This window comes from Entamoeba invadens (assembly GCF_000330505.1).
Source record: "Entamoeba invadens IP1 unplaced genomic scaffold scaff_1105074725099, whole genome shotgun sequence".
Classification (NCBI taxonomy): Eukaryota; Evosea; order Mastigamoebida; family Endamoebidae; genus Entamoeba; species Entamoeba invadens.
Genome location: NW_004191622.1, coordinates 188,853 through 207,062, shown reverse-complemented (window position 1 = coordinate 207,062; position 18,210 = coordinate 188,853). Strand labels below are relative to the sequence as shown.

The 18,210-nt window shown below is 32.5% G+C and overlaps 9 protein-coding genes across 9 annotated transcripts; 5 read left to right on the top strand and 4 right to left on the bottom strand.

Annotated features, from left to right (window-relative positions):
• Positions 1 to 31: 31 nt before the first annotated feature.
• EIN_469390 (adenylsulfate kinase, putative) lies at positions 32 to 1,462 on the bottom strand (the record flags this gene model as incomplete). Its single annotated transcript, XM_004183033.1, has 1 exon — positions 32 to 1,462. One exon carries the CDS (start codon positions 1,460 to 1,462, stop codon positions 32 to 34), a length of 1,431 nt encoding a protein of 476 aa, XP_004183081.1.
• A 911-nt stretch (positions 1,463 to 2,373) lies between these two features.
• EIN_469380 (hypothetical protein) lies at positions 2,374 to 4,078 on the top strand (the record flags this gene model as incomplete). The annotated part of the gene is made up of 2 exons (XM_004183032.1): positions 2,374 to 2,807; positions 2,986 to 4,078. 2 exons carry the CDS (start codon positions 2,374 to 2,376, stop codon positions 4,076 to 4,078), a joined length of 1,527 nt encoding a protein of 508 aa, XP_004183080.1.
• A 2,982-nt stretch (positions 4,079 to 7,060) lies between these two features.
• EIN_469370 (hypothetical protein) lies at positions 7,061 to 8,801 on the top strand (the record flags this gene model as incomplete). The annotated part of the gene is made up of 2 exons (XM_004183031.1): positions 7,061 to 7,979; positions 8,077 to 8,801. The coding sequence occupies 2 exons, from the start codon at positions 7,061 to 7,063 to the stop codon at positions 8,799 to 8,801; spliced, it is 1,644 nt and encodes a 547-aa protein (XP_004183079.1).
• Positions 8,802 to 8,878: 77 nt separating this feature from the next.
• EIN_469360 (hypothetical protein) lies at positions 8,879 to 9,310 on the bottom strand (the record flags this gene model as incomplete). The annotated part of the gene is made up of 1 exon (XM_004183030.1): positions 8,879 to 9,310. The coding sequence occupies one exon, from the start codon at positions 9,308 to 9,310 to the stop codon at positions 8,879 to 8,881; it is 432 nt and encodes a 143-aa protein (XP_004183078.1).
• Positions 9,311 to 10,134: 824 nt separating this feature from the next.
• Positions 10,135 to 10,749, bottom strand: EIN_469350 (hypothetical protein; the record flags this gene model as incomplete). Its single annotated transcript, XM_004183029.1, has 1 exon — positions 10,135 to 10,749. The coding sequence occupies one exon, from the start codon at positions 10,747 to 10,749 to the stop codon at positions 10,135 to 10,137; it is 615 nt and encodes a 204-aa protein (XP_004183077.1).
• Positions 10,750 to 11,389: 640 nt separating this feature from the next.
• On the bottom strand, positions 11,390 to 11,939 carry EIN_469340 (60S ribosomal protein L24, putative; the record flags this gene model as incomplete). The annotated part of the gene is made up of 2 exons (XM_004183028.1): positions 11,390 to 11,870; positions 11,929 to 11,939. 2 exons carry the CDS (start codon positions 11,937 to 11,939, stop codon positions 11,390 to 11,392), a joined length of 492 nt encoding a protein of 163 aa, XP_004183076.1.
• Positions 11,940 to 12,213: 274 nt separating this feature from the next.
• On the top strand, positions 12,214 to 13,662 carry EIN_469330 (hypothetical protein; the record flags this gene model as incomplete). The annotated part of the gene is made up of 1 exon (XM_004183027.1): positions 12,214 to 13,662. The coding sequence occupies one exon, from the start codon at positions 12,214 to 12,216 to the stop codon at positions 13,660 to 13,662; it is 1,449 nt and encodes a 482-aa protein (XP_004183075.1).
• Positions 13,663 to 13,891: 229 nt separating this feature from the next.
• Positions 13,892 to 15,064, top strand: EIN_469320 (hypothetical protein; the record flags this gene model as incomplete). The annotated part of the gene is made up of 1 exon (XM_004183026.1): positions 13,892 to 15,064. One exon carries the CDS (start codon positions 13,892 to 13,894, stop codon positions 15,062 to 15,064), a length of 1,173 nt encoding a protein of 390 aa, XP_004183074.1.
• A 765-nt stretch (positions 15,065 to 15,829) lies between these two features.
• EIN_469310 (hypothetical protein) lies at positions 15,830 to 18,210 on the top strand (the record flags this gene model as incomplete). The annotated part of the gene is made up of 1 exon (XM_004183025.1): positions 15,830 to 18,210. A coding segment is annotated over one exon (2,381 nt), but the record flags the coding sequence as incomplete, so codon positions are not given.

Here is an 18,210-nt window from a genome sequence, read left to right as displayed (position 1 = left end):
TTAAAAACTAAAACAATAGAATCAAAATCATTTAGTTGATGTACTTCTGCTTCTCAAGGTAATTGATAACGGTGTCAGCACACTGATCAACTGTTTTACCTGCTGTGTTCAAGAAAATTTCTGGTTTAAGTGGAGCTTCATAAGGATCATCAATTCCAGTGAATCCTTTAATCAATCCCGCCCTGGCTTTGGCGTAAAGTCCCTTTCTATCTCGTTGTTCACAAACAGCAATTGGAGTCGAGTTGTGAATCTCGACGAAATTACCATGGACCTCCACCATCTTTCTGACTTCGTCTCTGATTTCTCTGTATGGAGCAATAGGAGCACAGACGACTATGGCACCAGATCTTGCTAACAAACTTGCGACAAAGCCGATACGTAAGATATTCAAGTTTCTGTGAGCCTTGGAAAATCCAAGTTCAGAAGACAAATTTTTCCTCACAACATCACCGTCGAGTAAATAGACTGGTCTGTTGGTGTGTTTTTTCAGTCTTTCGATGACTGCATTGGACACTACACTCTTCCCAGACCCACTTAATCCAGTGAAAAAACAGACAAGACCTTGTTTGTCGATGGGTGGGTACACTTCATTGAACTCTTCTATCTCTTTCAAGTCCAAAAGGTCTTGGGGAGCACTCCCTTCACGAATGGAGTTGACTATTTTCTTTGCAGACATCTTGTCGTAGTAACTTGGAGTAGCTGAGATGACTGGCTTAAGGCCAAGTCCCTTAATAGCAGCTTGCACTTCAGAAGAGGATTGAGGAATTAAGTAATGGGAGTACCCACTGTTCTTGGCGATAATACCTCTGAGGATCACGTCTTTTGGAGCATTTGTTTTGTATTGAAGTGACGTGATGGAAACGTCTGAGAAGTTCTTTTGAGTTGTTTTAATGAGTGGATGTGGAGCTTCGAGTCCCATGACATTGACGTCGATGTGGGACTGAATGCCATCTTTTTGAAGATCTTTTAATTGAGCTTTTGTTGGGTTCAAAATTGGAGAGGAAATGCCGTGGTACACTGCGGGACCTTCTGGGCGTTTAGCCTTTCTTAATTCGGGATAATCGTAGTGTGGGGGTGGCTCAACAAATTCAAGTTTTCCAGTCACACAAATCTGAGCATTTCTTCTTGCTGGTTTAAGACTTTGAGGAAGATTAAAAGTCTGAGTTGGTGTTAACAGCCCAAGCAAAGTGCCTTCTGGTCCTCTTAAAGCAAGTTTTTTGGCCTTTTCTAAAGCAAGTGCTTCACGGCGAGTAATGGATAAAACAACAGGGTTTGGGAACAAAGCGCCATTGGCTAAATGGCCACTTGATATTACTTGTTGTGTATCCTTTAGATTCATGTATGTTGAGACAGGTCGAAATCCCCCAGTCATCATTTGCTCGAAATCTCCCATTTCTTGTGGTGTCAAAGAAACATCGGGATAGTTGAATTTCGCCGCTTCCGCTATTTTCAGAGACGCCATTTGCTTTCGAAATTTTGGAGTTCCCTATTTATTCAACGAATTTCGATTTTTTGCAAACTAAAGCATTTTCATAGTAATTCAAAAGGTGCAATTTATGAAACAATTATTTATTATAGTTAAGTGTATTAGTTTTTTACTATAATATACTGTTACAATTTTTTGAACTTCTAAATTTTTATTTTGAATCTTTTGGTTTTTATTTTTTTATACTAGACTTTTATAATTGTTGTATAATGTGTTTTTAGTACATTTAAATAGTTATCATTTAAATTTTTTTAGTAATATTATAGAATTTGTTTTGTTTTTAAACTGTATTATAAATAATAATTTTTTATGTTATTATATTATAATACAATTATTTTTTTATAATGATAAAAAAAAAAATTAAAGAGTAACTTAAAAATTGACATCAAGATTTTATTATTTAAGTTTTTTTATTTTTTTTGAATTCTAAAATTGTTCAACAAAAAAATTTATTAAGATATTTATTTTATACATTTTAATTATAAATAATTGATTAATATTACATGATATAAAAGAAAATCCAGTAAAAACATAGAAAAGAATAAGAAAATGACAATAAAAACAAACTTAAAACAAAAGAAATAAAAAGAAAGTGATTTTTATGAAATCCAAAACGAACCAAAAAGGGAGCAATGAAAATAATTAAAAAACACCAAGACAAAATGTAATGAAATTGTCTTGCCATATTAGCATTATAGTTACCACCATAATACTAACTGAAGAGAAAAATACACCCATCAATCGAAAATGCCTCGATAAAGAAAACAAAATTTCATCCTTTATGGAAAAGAGTTCCAAAGTCACCTTTCTTTCTAAAGTCACTGAAGGGTCTTATGTCGAAGGTAAAAGAGTGTCAACTAGTTAACACAAAGATAAAGACTTCATAGATGGTTCATATCGTCCTTCGCTTTCTTCTGAGTAATTTTTGGAGGTATACGGTGTGTTCTCTCCTCTACAATTTTGGAGCGTTTCTCTTTTGGATAGTCGTCCCTCTTCTTGCCACACAACAAGGAGCCACCAACTTAGATTTGGCTATTATCAATGCGGTGAATTATGGAAGTTGTTTTTTGTTGTCGTGGTTGTGTGGGTTTATCAACGATCAAATAGCGGGGTGGATATTAGTAAGAATAGGTGTTGTGATATATATAGCCGCGTGCATTTTGTTAATGTTTGTCAACAACAATTTGTGGATTTTGTGGATTATGGCCATAATGTATGCCATTTCGTACGTTTTCTTTTGGGTACCTATTCAGTGTTCAATCTCACGAGAAAGTGATCCAGTCGATGCAGACTTTTGGTTAGGAGTGTTTTCGGGGTCTTGGTTTGTTCATTCTTTATGATTAAATGCAATAGTTATTATATTAATTAATATATTAATATATTAATATATTAGTAGATATATTTAAGTAGTCCTAATTATATTAATTAGTATAATTTTAATTAATATAATAACTATTATATTATATTATTTATATAAAAGAAATGAAATAATAAAAAAGGACTTTTGGACAAGCTGTTGGGTACTTATGTGGTGCGTTTTTATTTACAAAGTTAGGAGTTGTTCAGTCCCTATCTATTTCTATAGCTTCGTTATCTTTAATATTATTCTTATATCCCTGTTGGGAAGGAACAACAGTTTTTGGTGTTGATTTGAATTGGAAAAAGAAGACGAGTGAACAACAAAAGGAGCGAATAGGAGTTATAACGATGGGGAAAAAAGAGCGACACCGATTAAAGAAGAGAATGATGCAATATCTCGTACCTGCTTTTTTGTGTTCTATTGGGTGTTATGGGACTGTTTTAGCCTATGGGTCACAATACTTTAATCGAGTGTATGGGACGAAAGACGCCTTTTTCCCTTCGATGAAAGATAGTGCAAGTAAATATGATATCTTCATTGGAGTCTTCTTCTTCGTTGTGTTTTTAATGTTCACAATTGGATTTATCAGTGTTGCCAACTTCAAATTTCTCTTTTTCAATCGGTGGAATATGATAGTCTTCCTCATAATATCGACAGCAGTACATTTCATAGCAGGCGCAGTCTCAAATTGGATTGTACAATTAGTATGTGGGATGATGATGGGGTTCTGTGCTGCTTATGCGTCACAGAATCTCCTTGTGACGACATCGAAACTGTCTTTATTGACGTCAAGAATGTCGAGTGTGTATGTTGGATTACAAGAGTCGTTGACATTCAATTTGGTCGCTTTTGCACTTCCATTGATAGTAGGTCCCATTTCCGACGCATTGAATGACTATAGAGTACCAATGTTTGGGTGTTCTGTTGTGTGTGTGTTAGCTATTTGTATGTTAGAAGTTATCTGGCAGATGTATGATATCTTAGTGATTCAGAAGATGGACAAAGAGGACAAAATGCGTGTAGATGTCTTGTTTAACAAGATAACAACAACACAGAAATGTTCTATTTTAAGTAGAAATGGTGAAGAGTTTGAAAAGTACAGTCGTGCGAATTGGTTCACGTGGAAACAATACAACTTGATGACAAAGAAATTAAAAAACAAAATGAAGTGTGTAGGAAGTGAATCCAACACTGCCACTTCATCAAGTTCTCTTCAAGAAAGCACCAATTGATTATTTTATTTTTAAATTGCTTTTAAACTGTTTGCACCATTATAATGAATAATTTCATGTGAGCGATATCGAGAAAATACACTGATGAAATAATATTGTTATATATTTTACAAATCAAAACAGATAAATAACATAAAAAGGAGTTGTTGATTCAAGTTTGTGAAAACATTCAAAAAACAGATTTGAAATTAAGAAATAACAACGGATTATCTATTTTTGTATCATTCTACTTAAATAATTTTTTTAACCCTAAATTAATAAAAACACAATGGATTTGATATATGTTCCGGAGTTGGTGACATGGCACTTGGTGGAATTGATGTGGGTAATTAAAATAAATAGGTTCAAGGTTGGAATTCATTTTTGAAAGTATGCTCACATTGCGAAAACTTGCTTTGAGCAATTATTTTTGATCGAAAAATGTCACTAAAAAATCCATATTCATTCCTTCCTATTTTATTTCTATACAGAATAAGTGATATTTTTATTTACAACTGAACGAAATGCTGGTAAGATTGGTCAGTTTATTCCTTTCGATTTATTGAGGGTTAAATTGTAGCATTTATTCTATATTAGTGCCTTTTACTAGTCAGTATGTAATCAATCGACATATTAATAAAACAAATACCAGTTCCAAAAATTAAATTATTAATATATTTATATTTAATTAGTTGTATAAAAGTTGTTTTCATTTAAACTCAATTTGATTGTGTTTTTGTCTTTATTACCAAATTATAAATTTAAAATATTGTTGATTGAGTAATTTCTTTTGTTTTGAATTATTTTCTAATTGTGTTTTTTAAAGAATTTGATCTTCGTTTGTTTTAATAATATGAATATAAACTATTTAAGTTATAATAAATAAATATTAATAACATTTTTTTAAATAATTATAGTATTATTTTTTTAGTAAATAAAAAACATAATATTAAAAGAAATACCAATTTTTACTTATATAAAAATATTAATTTTGCTATATTCAATAGTATTATTTAGTGTGAATGATAACTTCTAGTAAAAAATAGACAAAACTTGTGTTAGTTGTGTCTTTTTGATGATTATTTATTATTAATTTTATTAAATTAAATTAAATTCAATTGACATTTTTTATCACAAAATTAAACCAAAGTAACGTCACTTTGGTGAATTCCCTTTTTATTAAACAAAATAAAACTAACAAACAATGAAAATTTGCGTTTTATATAAAAAAATTGCTTGTTATTTGGTTATTTAATCCAAATATGCATATTATTACTTGTTTTTGTATCAAACTCTTCGTTTTTGGGAATTGTTAAAATTGTTTAATAATTTCAATTCATTTTGGAATATATAATAAGTTACGAATTCGGCAAATGTTCAAAATAAATATTTATATAATGTTCCAAATGATTTAATATTATTATACTTATTATTTTCCCAATAAATCGGGGTATAATTATTATGAATAAAAAATGAAGGGAGAATTTTCATTAAACAATTGAGGAAAAAATCTTAATGAAAAAAAAGCCAAAGTGAGTGAATTTAATATGTAAGATATTACAAATAAGTAAACTGAGTTTTTTGTTAAATTGAATCCATAAATACCCAAATTCCAAAAAAGTATTCTGCGAAATCATTTTTAGAACATAAAAAACATCTCAAAAAATCGTGTATAAAAGCAATATGAACTTGGAAACTATAACAATTGGAACCAATGCAACCACAACAAGACGAAGTCAAAAAGGCATTCCGAAAGTCAGCACCTGTTACCAACGAATTTGAGTTTGAATTTGATGACATAGCAGACGATGAAGTTCTATCTATTTTGTGTCACTCGACACCTTGTCACAACTTTTTTGTAGTCTCTGATAGCTCTTCAGAAATAAATCATACGTACAACATTGAAAGGTCTAAAAAGCCGTCGCCGGTAGCAAGGAAAGTGTTCTCAAAATACAAATAATCTTCGCACTATAATATCCATTGATACTGTAAATTCTTATTGATTTCATTTTATTTTTTATTTCTTGTTTTATATGTATTAATGCTTTTCATACTATAATTTTATTACAAATTAATAATTTCATAATTGATTTATTTTTATTATTTCATTAAAAAAAATAAAAAATATAGTTCATATTTTACAATTGTTTAGTAAAAAAAGTATGGTTTATATATAAATTATTCTTAGTTTCAATTTAATAAAATAAATTACTAATATTTAGAATATACATTAATAATGGAATTATTTTTTTTGATTAACACTTTAAAAAACATTAAACAAAATTCAAATTGTCTAAAAATCGGGAAATCTCGAGTTTATTAAATAAATTTCCGTTTTTTTAGAGTATATAATGTGCATAAACAATACACAAGCCAAAAAAGGAAAATCATCAAAAATTTGATTAATATCCCTGGAAAAACAGGTCAAAACAAAAATAAGGGCGTTATTTTAAGTGTTAAATGCGAATTAAATATGATCCATTGTTTGTTTTTCTCAAATCCAAAAAAAGAAAAACATTTTTTATCAATTGTGTTATTAATCAAAGATAGAAAAAGATATAGAAAATTAGCTAAACCAAACTTAACTATAAAAACGTGTTATTTCATTGTATATCAAAACTAAAAAAATCAAATTACAAATTTGATCTAAATTTAATCAGAGGTTTTTATAACCACAATCCTAATTACCCACGTCACTATTTTATTACCAAAATGTTCATCTTCTCTATAAATTCGTACGTTATAATACCACATTTTCGGCAATAATTATTTTGGAAACCTCTGATTTAACAGTGTTTTGGATGTACTTTGAGTAATTAATTATAACCGAATTCTTCGAATAATCATAATAATACCTTATAACTAAACTATATTAATATTATTATTATAAGTTGTAGTAATTTATATTAATAACAATAACTTACTTTGATAAGATTCTCATGGTTTAACTTAATACGTTGGTTGTGAACTTGAAAAAGAGAAGAAACTTTAAAAAGAAAACCCATGTCGAGTCGTTTTGAAGCTTTATTAGACCGGACTTTAGGTTCAGTTCCTGCAGAAAAAGAGTTAGCGGACATTGAGTTTGTCACATCGAATCTCAAGAGTATAGAGGAATTAGATATATACTCCAAAAAGCAACGCACTATAACTAACAAAATACTGGACACCATTTCAGAGCTTTTAAATGAATTTGGAGAGTTGTCGGACTTACAATCAACGCATCAGACATCAAATAAAGAAGAGGCGATCACTCAGAGTCACTCAATAAATTTCATTTTATTTGTCCAAGGATCACTTCAAGTGATGCGAGAGGAACTAGTGAAAGGGTTTGCGAAACAAATGGAGTATATCATCGGTTCGATTAATGAAGCAAAAAGCACGTTTCAGAAGAATCAAAAGAAACCCGTCGACTCCCTTGAGTGTCTGACTATCGCAAAAGCTCAACTCGACAAAATCATCGAGAAGAGAAATCAAATCATTTTGTCCCATCAACTCATCGCGTTCAGTTCCCTTGCAAATGCTATTCAAAACAACTTCCAACACAACCACGAGCTTTCCGATAAAATCGCGGAGATCGACAATTTAGAGGATGAGGCAGACTCAACCGTATTAAAAGCAGTGTCATACTCACAACACACACTTGGCGAGATTTTGGACGCAGAGAAGCGGAAACGCACCGAACTGCCAAAAGCAATTGAACAGCTCATTGAAGTGATCTCAACAAAGCACTACCTGTCTGAAGGGATATTTCGAACAAATGCTGCAAGTACAAGTGTGAATGACATTTGTTTAAAAATGGCAGTTACTGACTTCTCCGTCTTACCAGCAGATTTACTCGCAGGCGTTTTAAAAAAATTTGTGAGGAATTTGCCGTCGATGTTGTTTTCCAATTTGTTAGCCAAAGACATTCTCATAGCTTTTCGTTTGTTATTATTTATTAATAATAATTATTATCAATAATAATACTAAATAATAAAATTATTAATAACTTTATTAGAACGAATAGTATTGAGAGGTAGAAGCGTCACCAACACCAGAACAAAAGATTTCGAATCTAAAAACACTCTTTGACACCCCAAAATGGGTGCCACCAGAGAAATTGGTACTTTTCAAAGCAATTTGTATTATGTGTCATATCATAGCATCACATAGCGACGTCAATTTAATGAATGAAAAGAACTTGTCAGTGTGTTGGACGCCTACTATGTTCAGTGTAAGCACGGAAGAGCTCTCTCAATATTTGGCTTTGATGGAGTTCATCATCAAAGAGTCCGACGAGATCTTTAAAAGGAAAAACGTGAAGAAAATTGGGACGCGGAAAACACAAATCCCTGAAAGCCAACGACTCAAACTCGTCGCTCCCGAGCCAGAATTGACAAACTCATTGTTAAGTTCCTCACCACAACAAACCGCTTTTATCAATACATCTCCAAATGTCAACACATCTGCTCCTAAATTTGCGATGGGGTATCATCAAAGAGATTCAAAAGACTCTAAAGAGGCGCACGACTTGAAAGAACCAAGACTTTCAAAAGACTCTCAAGAAGCTAAAGAAGTCAAAGACACATTAGAATCAAAGGATTGCAAAGATCTTCAAGACTTGAAAGAACAAGAAGAAATGAAAGACCCAATGGACCTTCAAGAAGAGCATCAAAAAGAGAAAGAAAAACCCGCGATAGAACAGTTCAGACCGCTCAACATCGGGATGAATAGAAATCGACAAAAGAACAGTCAGGATCTTTGAACGTTATTCATTGTGTTTACATTCCCAATTTGGACTTTTCTATTGGTTTAAAATGAATTGTGTACATCCCAACTGAATTACTCCTCCATCGCAACAAACATAAATTCATTCTTCTTGATTTGTTTGTTCCCCGCCTTTCTCTTGTTCTTGAATAAGTCGGCAAAAGACTCTTTTTTGATAACCACCTTCTCGTCGAAGAGTTGAGGAACATCTTTCTGAATGACAGCCTCATTGCGTTGAATGATGTCATCAATGACAAAGAAATTTTCTTCTTCTGTTGAATCGATTTTGGCGTGGAGGTACTTCACAGACACGGGGAGTTCGGGGTACATTTCTAGAATGCAATGCTTGAAATATTCAAAGAGGAGAAATGCACCAGTGGAGTCAAGCACCTCTCTAATAACATTTAATAACATCGCAATACTATTTAAGTATTTCGTCGGAAGTGGGTCTGATTTCCTGAATATTAGGCCAACTACAAGCCTAAGATGAATTTGGACGTTCGCCATGTAAAACAATTTTTTAGTGTCTTCAGTACTTCTCGCCACGTCGAGTGTCTTTACTAAAATGTTATGAGACAAAAGTGCTCCATTCACATCAGCGAGTGTGTTTTGTCTTAGTTGATTAAGACTCGAGTAAATAATGGACTTGACATCATAACCCAAGTCTGCCTCGCTAAGACCTTCGCGCGTTGTAATGTAATCGTCCAGTGATTTTTTTAAGGAAATGAGAATGGTAGACTGCATCGAACCCAGTGTGTGAACATTATTAGTTTATCACTACTTTCTATTCTAAAAAACAGCTTTTGATATTTGGTCTTATTTTCGATCATTCAATTAAAAATCAATAATTAAAATATAATTAATTGTATCATTTTTTATTATACAGTAAATTGCTTAAAACAATCATAATATCACTAATTAGTCTCTTTTTTCTAAAATTGTAATTATTAATAATTCAATTTTAACTATAATTTCTGTATTTATATTACAATCATCTCCGTCTGTCTGTTTGCCAGAACAATAAGTTCTATATATGTTTTATACATATACTAATGAAAGTCTTATATTTTGTTTTTAACAATAAACCAGTTTAAAAACTATATACAGTATGGTCACTCAACCTTATGCAAGACTTTAATAATTATTTTATAATTAATATAAATTATTATATAGTTTGATTATTTTAAACCAAAAACACCAAAATTTATTTTAGTTTTAATTTATTAAAATGGTTTTTATTAACTAATATTTATTAATAAAAGTCTTGCATAAAACAAAATTTGACATAAGTCAGAGAGACCTTACTATATATTTATAATAAAAACAATGAATTAACAATCCTCAGCACTTCTTTGTTCTTTTGAAATTGGATTTTGTTCAATTGTTGATGAATTTGGAATTTTGGACTGAGTTTCCATAAAAAGGTCCGTTTGTAGAAGAATTTCATCGGGGTATTTCGCCTTCAATAAATTGATAATTCGTCTGTGTGTCTTAACATTGCTTTCTTCGTTAATTTGGACACTTTTTGCGTAGTCTTTGACAATTTCGACATAATCAGTGAGACTATCGAGTTGTGTTTGGAGTTGATTATTTCTCGTTTCAAGTTGGTGAATGTCGTCTTCCAATTTTCGTATTGACTTGTCCTTTACACCAACAATGGAATTCATTTTGTTAGAGATCAAATCCATAACAATGTCCAAAGCCAATTTATCGCGCACTTTTTTCTTTTCGTCAGTCATTCGAGGCTTTTTATTGAGTATCTCTTTTAGTGTTTCTTTTAAAGAAACTTCTTCAGGAGTGAGTTGTGTGTTGTATTCTAAGAAAAATGTTTGGTCTTCATTGCAGAGCGTGTTGTACAGCTCTGTGGTCATTTTTGGTTCAGAAAACGTAAAAAAATTGTCGATAGACGGTTTCGATGACAAGTCTGTTGCTTGAGTTGTTTCCATTTGTGTTGTTTGTGGTTGACTTTCTTTGATTATTGTTGTACAAATAAAAATTGTATTTTTATAATTTTTATTTCCTTTTAATTTGATAAAAAATTATAAGGAGATAAATAAAGATACAAAGAAAGTGTTGTACCGATAGTTGAAATAGAATAAACAATATAACTATTAGTTATATTGTTTATTATCGTTTTTAATTATTTTATTATTACAAAACCTATTCCTGATTGACCATCACCAAATTGATATATTTGCCGAAATTGTTTTTTGAGAAAAAAACTCAGATGTTTAAGGCTGAGTTTTTTATACTTTGTCTAACTCAGTTTCCACTGACTCGATATGACTGTTCAGCATTTCATGAATTTGGGAACCAATTTACACTTTTTTAATTATTTACTATATTTTTAATTAAAATATTATTTAAATAGAAAAAAATATATTAGAATTAAATAATTTATCGTTTAGAAATCGCATTAATTAATAATTTATAATTAATACTAGTAATAATTATTAATTAAAGTATAAGTTAATAGATACAATAGTTTGTGTGTTAAAGAGTTTATCACAACTACCCAATCATCTTTACTATATAACAAACAAATAAACAAAACCCTTACGAGACGCGTCAATGTAGTCAAATAACTCATCTAGAATTGAAGTTAGTCTTACCAGCCTTTGGTTGTTTTGAGCCAGTCTTTGCTTTTGGGTGTGTTTCCTTCTTTCCTTCCTTCTTAGCTTCTTTCTTAGCAGCCTCCTTCTTAGCAGCATTAGTCGCCTTGATTTCCTTAATCTTTGCGATGGCCTCTTGTCTCTTCTTAGCGAGTTGTTCTGGTGTGTATGTCTGCTTTCTCTTGGCGATTTCTTCGGCGGAGATTCCGTGGTATCCTCTGATCACCTTGATAACTCTCTTTGCCTTCTTCTTGCCAACGACTTCTTGTTGGAGACCCTTTTTGTTGAGTTGTCTGTAGATCGCGGTCCAGAAGACCTTTCTTGGGTTTGTCTTTCTCAAAAAGGCGGACTCCGACTTCTTTGTGATGAATGTGAAGACTTTCATGTCCTCTCTCACAAACTTTCTGCCCTTCCCAATAGGGATCTTGAAGCCACTGAATGAACACACCTGGGTCCTATAAGTCAGTCTTTCCGCGTTTTTAATTGAATTGTTTTTCTGTGGTCATAACAAACTTGATCGACATGTCTGCAAAAAACTTAGGGTTCTGTTTCCAGTTTCATTTACTATTATTATAATATCTTTTATTATATTTTTTAGCCCGTTGGAAAGCTCGAGTTTAACGTGTTTATAATCGTTATTTACACATACCAAGTTTATATAGTATAATTATAGTATATTTATACTATAATAGTACCAAATTGGTATAACTACAAAAAACTATAAACAATAGTTTCTTTATTATTGTTTTGTTACTAATTAATTCTTTAAGTAATGAATAGAACTCTTCACAGAAACACATGCAAAATAGAGGCGCTTCAAATACACTACATGACCAATGTCTCAAATCATCACTTCGAATGAATAAACTTCGTGCGGAACGAAGACAAATGGTGATGACACCACGATTGGACGACCAAGACATGACTGGCCAAATTGAAGACAAACCACTGCAGTATTCTCTTCCATTACTTCGAAACGACGCCACCACGAATGAAGCGATTTTGCTGATTCACACCCATTTGATTAAATCGAAATTTGAAGACATCTATTTTGTGTACAATTGCATTGATCTTCTCTTCTCGAAGTTGTCGAAAAGTCTTGAAACGGTCGAATTAACTCTCAAGCTGTTAACCGTCATTAGCTCGTGTTTGGGGTCGTCCCAAGTGTTACTCAAAATGGACCACAGTGCTCTCATTCGGACTTTCATCCCAAGCGCAAGTCCAGTCATCCGTGCACAAACCATCATATATCTTGCAAACGTCGTCAACGACTGTCCTCAAGTCTTTTCACTCTTCAAAAAGTGTGACATCATTCCAATCATCTACAACTCCTTGCGTCTGTATCAGGACGACAGAGACTTCTGGTGCAAATGTGCTCATTTTACCACTATCTGTCTCTTACAATTGAAAACATTAGACGCCCAAACACCAACTAATCTTTACGAGGAGGTCGCTACCATCTTCTTGGTCTTATTAAGCAAAATGGACGAACTTCCTCCGATGTATCAAGCAGTGGCTGAACTAGCTGCACAACCAAAAAGCCTTAAAAGTGTGTTACTAGTCCTCCCAAGTCTCTTTAATGTCATGGTTGCGGGGTTTCTCTCGAAGAACTCGTATGTCCGGAATGCCGTGTTAACGTTTTGTTTGTATATCATAGACGGTAAAGAGAAGTACATTACTATGCTTCTCGAAGCAAATTCTTTCTTTGATAATTTTGCGTATTACGCCGAGGTCTGTCCTTCGAAAGGATTTGTCGATATGTGCTATATATGCTCGAATATCGTCGCGTACCAACCAACGAGTGCAGACATCCTCATCGAGAAACATATCGTTCAAATCGTCATGGCCAAATTGGGGCAAATTGAGACGGAAAGTATTAACATGAAAGACCTTGTCACGGAGTTCTCGTGGTTCTTCGCGCAAGTCTTGCAAGCCGCAAATGACCAAGGAAAACTGATTATGATTAACTCGGATAACTGTTTCTATGGATTGAAATTGATGAGCCAATACCTTTGCGATGGTGCAGAGGTCGAATTGGTTATCCCCCTCTTCGAGGCATTAGAACGAGTCGTCGTGACACTGAACGAAATCGATCAAAACGCCGCACAGACTTTTGTTAATACATTGGAAGAGTCGGGAGTTGTCGATGGAGTGTATAAGATACAAGGATTGAGAAATGACTGCCTTGACTACTGTAATAAGTTCTTAAAAGCACTCGACGTGGTGAATCATATCGAGGAATTGTAATAGTTTATTCTAGTTATTTTTAGAATTTGTTTTTCACTCCCATGAAAAAATAAGTATCAATAAATGTAGTACTATTTAACTATAATGTATAATACAATTTTAAGTGAAGAAAACAATGAGTTTTGACCCATTTTATTTTTACAAATTAGATGTTGAATTAGAATTATAAAAAATTCCTTTGATTTGATAAAAACTTGAATTAAAAAAATGAACAAAAAACCTAAAACGAATGCCAAAACAACAGAAAACGCAAAAACGAAAGAAGTACCAAGTCGACGAATTAGTCGAAACGATGGAGCAATTACCACCTAACACGTTTTTGTACAAAAAGGAACAAATACCACCAAAACTAAAGAAAATCTTTGAGTTACAACAAGTCTTTCCAGATTGCCCAGAAGAAGTTTTAGAAGTTTTACTCGAAGAAAACGATATGGACGTTAACAAAACGGCGGACGTTTTGTTCACACAACAAGCTTCGTATGACCCGGCGGTATTCTCCGTGCCGCAAAAACCGATGAAGAAACTTAAAACGGAAAGTGAGCGATGTGAAGGCCGTTGGGCGAAATACGGGCAAAAAATACGAGAAGAAACTTTAAAAACATCACCAGAACTTTTAGAAGAAAATTCGAAAGAACAATTCGATGATGCAATAGACGAAAACGAAATTAAAAGACCGACAATGGCGGATAAAATGAAGCTGAGGTATTTGAATGATATCTTCAATGGATATACCACGAAAAACGATATTGATGAGTTATACACCATTTTGGGCGGAGATGTCAAAACGATAATTGCTGTGTTAGCTGAAGGGCACGATGAGCTCAAAACGAGACTTGGACTTGTTGAAGACGATTTCACCAAAATAGAAGATGAAAATATGGATACCGAAATAGTCGAGGAGAAAGTGAGTATGCCCGTAGTGAGGGGGATGATGAGTGGAGAAAATGAGAAGAGTTTTGTTGAGCGCATGAATGACGAAATATCTCTGGCGTCAAGAGAACGTGCGTTTTATTCGAAGCAATTAATTAGCGCGCCAAGGAACTCGAAAAACGCGCACGAGATTCAAAGTCGTATTGGAGAGTTGGTTAGAAAAATCGAATTCAAACAACAAAACGTTATTAATTTATATACAAGAATGTTAATGAGAAAGACAGCAGATCATTCAAAGAGTTGTCTTGAGATAGATGTGCACGGGTTTTCTGAGAAAGAAGCAGTTGAGGCACTTGCTCGATTGTTAAGTGTAGCTGAGTACTCCAAAATGGGAATGATCAGATTTATTACTGGAATTGGAAGACATAGTGAAAAAGGGTATTCAGTCATAAAACAGAGGATGGCTCTCTATCTCGTGAGAAACAAATACCACTTCGATGAGGAAAAAGGAGCACTTCTCGTCTATCTGTAATGTTAATTTCTTTTTTAATTTTGTTATTATAATGTATTAGTTTATTCCGTCTAGTTAAAATATGGTTAATTTATTATAATTAATACTATTTTGTACTCCACTTTTTTTAAAGTACAAATATTTTATTGGAGTTGGATTGCGAATTAAAATGAAATAAGACCAATATTTTGTAATTGTGCTCTGATAAAACAATAATGGAATTGATAGTTTTACTTTAAATATTTTTAGATAATTCCTTTGTTGTTGACTTAATAAAGTCAAATATCATTGGACAATTATTAAAAAATATCTTAGGTGAAACTATCCTTACCTTTGACAAATAATAAATATAAAATGTTTTTTTTTAAACGAAAACTTTAAAAACAACGATTTTTCGGTATTATTTGAAATCAATAAAATGCTTCGTCATTGTTTATATTATTTTGTAAAAAACAAATTAAATGAATTATTAGTAATACAATTATTAGTAAATTAATTAAAACAGATTTGGTAAAACGAAAACAACAAAAAGTGTAAAAGAAATTTATCGATTTTAAACAACCAACACCAAAGTTAAATAATGATGAAAAAAATAACAAATTCCATTATTATTGTAAATATTTGGTATTAATTAACTATTCGAAATAATTAAAACGACAAACGAAAAGGAGTAGTCAAATGACGAACAAAAATACCGAGTTTTGATAAAACATAAAGTGTATTTTTCTACTATTAAAACCGAGTCATCTATTGTTTTAAGAACTGTTTAACATACGACCTAACTTGATGCTTCAAGTTTTTGTTTCATTATTTATTCTCGGGTTTGCTACATGTTGGAAAGACGGCGAAAAGCCATATCTCACGTTTGTTGATCAAAACTCCGAGATGGACTCGTACTGTACAACACTTGGAATTACAATATCCGACCAAGGAATGTTGGTGACTAATATGTCTACCACTTGGTTAGTTCTTCAAAATGTACATATGAATGTCACTGTAAGAACCACACAATCGTCCAATTTAGAACATTATTTATTCACTAAATGGAATTGCAACGATTTTTCAAATGTAGAGAACAAATTTGACTCTTCGTTATCAAGTGGAGGAGAAACTGGAATTGCTCTCAGACAGTGGAATGAAGTCCTATCATTAAATTGTATTAACGGACTCAAGTTCACTTTATTGGATTCTAAAAGGGCATTCTACATTGAAAAGTCGTATTCTTCAGATAGTACAAGTGATCATATGGCTTACTATCCAATATACTTCGGCTCAGACCCAGTATATCTAACAGTGACTATTCACAATATCAACGTCATCCCAAAAACGTACGTTATAGAAGAACTTAGGTGCGTCTTTTTTGCTTCGGCTACGAATAACATTACGGAAAACATTTTTTATTTGGAGAAGAACCAAGACATGAACAAGAATGTTGGTGAATCTGCTGTACAGTGCAATGACTTTCAAAAGCGGTATATCTGTCACAACTCTTCTGTGAGTATAGAGAAATCTAAATGCATGGAAAGTAGTAAAGACTGGATTGATAAGGGGAACTATGAGATAGATCTTGTATATCAATACATCAAAACCGGGTTGAGTAAAAATGTGATTGAAAAGGATCTTAAAATCATCAATTACTTGTTTGAAAAGACAGAGAGTTTTGAGTTTGACTCGAACAAAAGAGTTGAGATTGAGAATTTTGAAAATGTTATGCAAAATGTTATTTTTAGTGGTTCGGGCCAATTTTACATCGAGAATTTCCATTACAAAACTATTGAGGTGATCAAGACGAAAGGCGGCGTTTTGTTGGAAATTGCTCAACTTCAAGGAAATGTCACGTTTCTTTTACAAGGAGGCGAAAACACGGAATTCACTGTAAAAACACTTCAGTACAAAAGTGGTGACATTTCCATCGAAAATGTTGACTTTGATTCAATTGTTATAAATAATAGTACAATCAACAATATAAGTATAGTACAAGGAATTGTCAATACAAAAAACAACATCCAAATTTTTTCAAGCAAAAAAGACGAGGTGGTCAGTCTTTTTGTTGACAGTAAAAATGCTGCAAACACTCTTCCACCAATAACATTTTTGGATCAAAATATTATTCATGTCATAGGGGAAGTCACATCAAATACAGACTTTTGTGTCGACGTGGCAAGCACCATACCGGGATCGCAGCTCTCCGTTGTTGAAAGTCAAACCGTTAAAATGTTGAGCCAAAAGAGACTTATTAGGTTCTGCAAAACACTTTTTGATGACTCTGTTTTATGTCACATGAACGCAACAATTTATGAGGAGAGTTATGTCAAGAATTTTCCATTTACACTGCCGCATTGCCCGTGTGATGGGGAAAAGTGTACCATATCTATACTCCCAACAAAAAGTGTTAATTTGAATAACAAAAGAATTAACGCGGTTTTGCAATTAACGAGCGAACAAGTGAATATAGTTCATACTAACTATATTTATAATTTGGCAACGAACTTAACAAAAAGTGTGGCATTATTTAGCGAAGACGTGGAACTTGGAAATGTCAATGAAAATGTTGATGTAATTAATGAAGCTGGAAATACTATAATAAATGGTAAAATAATTAATAACGTAACCATTTACAATACCGTGACTGTGACAAACGAAAATGTGACGATCAACACTGTTAAAAATGTGAACACGAAATTATTTATATCGAAGAGTGTCAAGTTTTTTCAAATTTACGATTTTGGAGATCAAAACGAAAAGATAACGTTATTGGAAACCGAAGAAACGACAGATCCCCTTGTTATCACTTTGCAAAAGAAAAACTACGGCTTTGTTGAGATACTATCAAGAAGGCCAATAACACTTAATGCGAATATGAATAACATTTCTATAGTATCGGATACTCGAATTAGTTATAGCATTAGTATTGTGAATAGTAAAACTACTATTGTTATAACAAAACAATTCACTGGCGTTTCTTTATTAAAAACCACAAAACGAACTCTCATCGGTTTTAATAAACAGAACACAAACAAGAGTGAAAGTTTGGGTGTTTCTCTTGAATTTTCAACGAACAAACTGTGCAAATTAGCGAAAATTACAGATGACATTTATTCCTGTGAAATGTGTGATTTTGAAAGATCTGATCAAAACGAAATCACAAAGGAATGCGAGGAGATTGA